Genomic DNA, 2,500 nt, shown 5'->3' with positions numbered 1-2,500 from the left:
GCGTCGCCAAGGGTATAAGTGGCTGTCATGATTTAAGGCTCTTAACACATCAATAAGATTGAGCTGAGTTACAGCTACTGATGCACCTTGGTAACTTGCATTACCACTGAAAATAATTTTATACATACCCCTATTCAGCAAACCAGAAGGGATTTGTCTTTTCTGAACAATGAACTTCTTGAAGCAAATAAATGGAATACTTTTTCATTTTAAGCCAATTGAAAATTTCGTGTCTCTTCAAGCTCTCCCCCAGGCCTCTCACATTGGGAGAGCAGGCAGTTAAAAACAATTAAAGTGGATATTGTGAGGTGGTCAACCACTGGACCAAAAGAAAGAGGTAGCGACAGATGTGACAGGAGAACATAGATAGGTGAAACAAAGGGAACAAAAGCTGATGTTACAGTTTTTGAGAACAAGCATTATAACAGTCACACCAAGACCAGAGAAATTAACATGTATAATAACTGTCATAGAGGGGGTTTTTAGGAGATTTTTTAGCTGTTACAAAAAACCAGTGGTCAAATAGGGTTCATGAAGAGCCTTTTTTTAACAAAAGTAGAAAGAAAAGCAAAGAAAGAGAGGAATAAAGAAGAGCAAAGTAATTTTGTGTATAAAGAAGACTGACAAGATTATTTGAGAAAGTCCGACAGTTGTATTTATTATTAATGATGTTACAAATAAGCGCTTTGGGGTCCTCTCCATACATTTGAAGGACATTGTTGAAACTTAGATTTTTTCTTCGAGTATACATGTATTGTTCAAGTTTAATGTTATTTTCCTTATAATGGGAGGATTTTTCACTGTCACATGGACAATCTATTATACAGTACACTGTACTGTAATTGCAATGTTAGCCTCTTTTGAAACAGATTCCAGAGCCACACGTATTTAAAGAACAGAGCACTCTGCTGCTTCAGTGCGTTAAGAGTGTGTAATGCCACCCATAACTCTTCTGGTCCTTGCCTTTCTGTATCAGCATCTGCAGACATCATGTCAACACATCTTCTGGGTCACATTGCACTTGTAAGCTCCAGTTTTGCAATGCTAGTGCTAACCAACAAACTAGAACCTCAATTAGTCTCTTAGAGCAAACAGCAGTTCAACCAGTTACATACCAATCATCTCATGTTCGGAATGCACTGTACTTGTCAGAAGCGAATTGGAGATATTTGAGTGACACTTCATTTCGAGACTGATAGTCTGTCCTGTATTTTATTTCAGTCTCTAACCTTTCCTGTCTTTGTTTTATTTTGCTGCCTTTTTCTATCTTTGATCTACATGTACAGTGTGTAAGGCAGCATTTCAAGAGGGAGATATTATGTAGTACAGCAGTTATTCTAGTGTGCTCATGTTCAACATTGAAAGCAGACTTCTCCATGGAATCCATGGCATGATGTTTTTTTATTTCCCTGCACCAAAACATAACACACACATGAATCAATTCACTACTCAATCAAGGGCAACATAATTATCATATATTAATATTATTTACATACATGTCACAACTGACTGCATGTCATAATATATTCAACAGACAAACCAAACATCACTCACCCGAGAGAGGCAAGTAAAAGCTTCGTAGAGAGTAGCAGTGTAAGCGTCAGCTGTACAGCAAAGGGAACAGTGGATCCAGGTGTGAGATGGATCCATGATGACCAAGTGAGGAGTTTTGGATCTGGAACAACCAATCTCATTTTCAGCAAAATCAACAGATCAGATGCAGGCATATATATTTGCAGAGCTAATAACTCTGCAGGAGTTACAGAGAAGGAATTGAATGTTACTGTGAACTGTAAGTTCCATTACTCTGTAATTCCATTTTTTTTTTTTATTAGTCTAAGAATCCACTGTCAGTGTGATAAACATTTTGAGGATGGTGGATCAGACGTTATGTATGTAGGCAGGTAGGTAGGTAGGTAGGTATGCTTTTTTACACTCTTTGCAAACAAAGATCTGAATTTTGAAAAATCTGTTGTTAATAAACCAGACCATTACCTGGTACTTTTTAACCATCATGAGGAGTTTATCAAAACGTAACATGGCTCTCAGTAATATACTGTACGCTGTACATGTAATCTTGTCCTTATTTTGATGTTTCTGTTACTGCTTTAATACTTTAATAATATTCTCTGCTTTCTTCTATAGAAAAATTCATTGGCTAACTAGTGAATTCCACAGTAAATTTTATGCTAAAAACCGGTATCGCATGAATCACGAAGCGATGAGTACGATATCGGTTTTTCGAGTGAAATTTAATTTGGAATTCACCAGTTTGGCAATGCATTTTTCTTGAACTGCATGAGTTTTAAAAGAAAACAAACACACCGTCAGCAAGCAAATGGAATAGGAAAAAAGCTATTTCACAGTCAACTGTCAATAGCCAGCGAATAGGAATCACGCTAAAATTAGAAGCCATTTTAAAAAAACTTCTTCAGTTCTAGTTTAAAGTTTAAAGTTTAAAGTATAGCCGTGTGTTGAGGTGAGTTAACCTGGGTTGAGC

At 36.7% G+C, this 2,500-nt stretch overlaps 1 protein-coding gene across 5 annotated transcripts in view; it reads left to right on the top strand.

The window, feature by feature from the left end:
- LOC138029748 (neural cell adhesion molecule 2-like) overlaps positions 1 to 2,500 on the top strand; it is a 39,700-nt gene that overhangs the window by 13,333 nt on the left and 23,867 nt on the right. For all 5 annotated transcript variants that reach the window (XM_068877556.1, XM_068877555.1, XM_068877554.1 and 2 more), the window contains exon 3: positions 1,535 to 1,792. In XM_068877556.1, the coding sequence (XP_068733657.1) occupies positions 1,535 to 1,792 (258 nt within the window). The remainder of the gene's footprint in view (positions 1 to 1,534; positions 1,793 to 2,500) is intronic.

Source organism: Montipora capricornis, chromosome 13, assembly GCF_036669925.1.
Source record: "Montipora capricornis isolate CH-2021 chromosome 13, ASM3666992v2, whole genome shotgun sequence".
Classification (NCBI taxonomy): domain Eukaryota; kingdom Metazoa; phylum Cnidaria; class Anthozoa; order Scleractinia; family Acroporidae; genus Montipora; species Montipora capricornis.
This window is presented reverse-complemented; position numbering and strand designations above follow the sequence as displayed.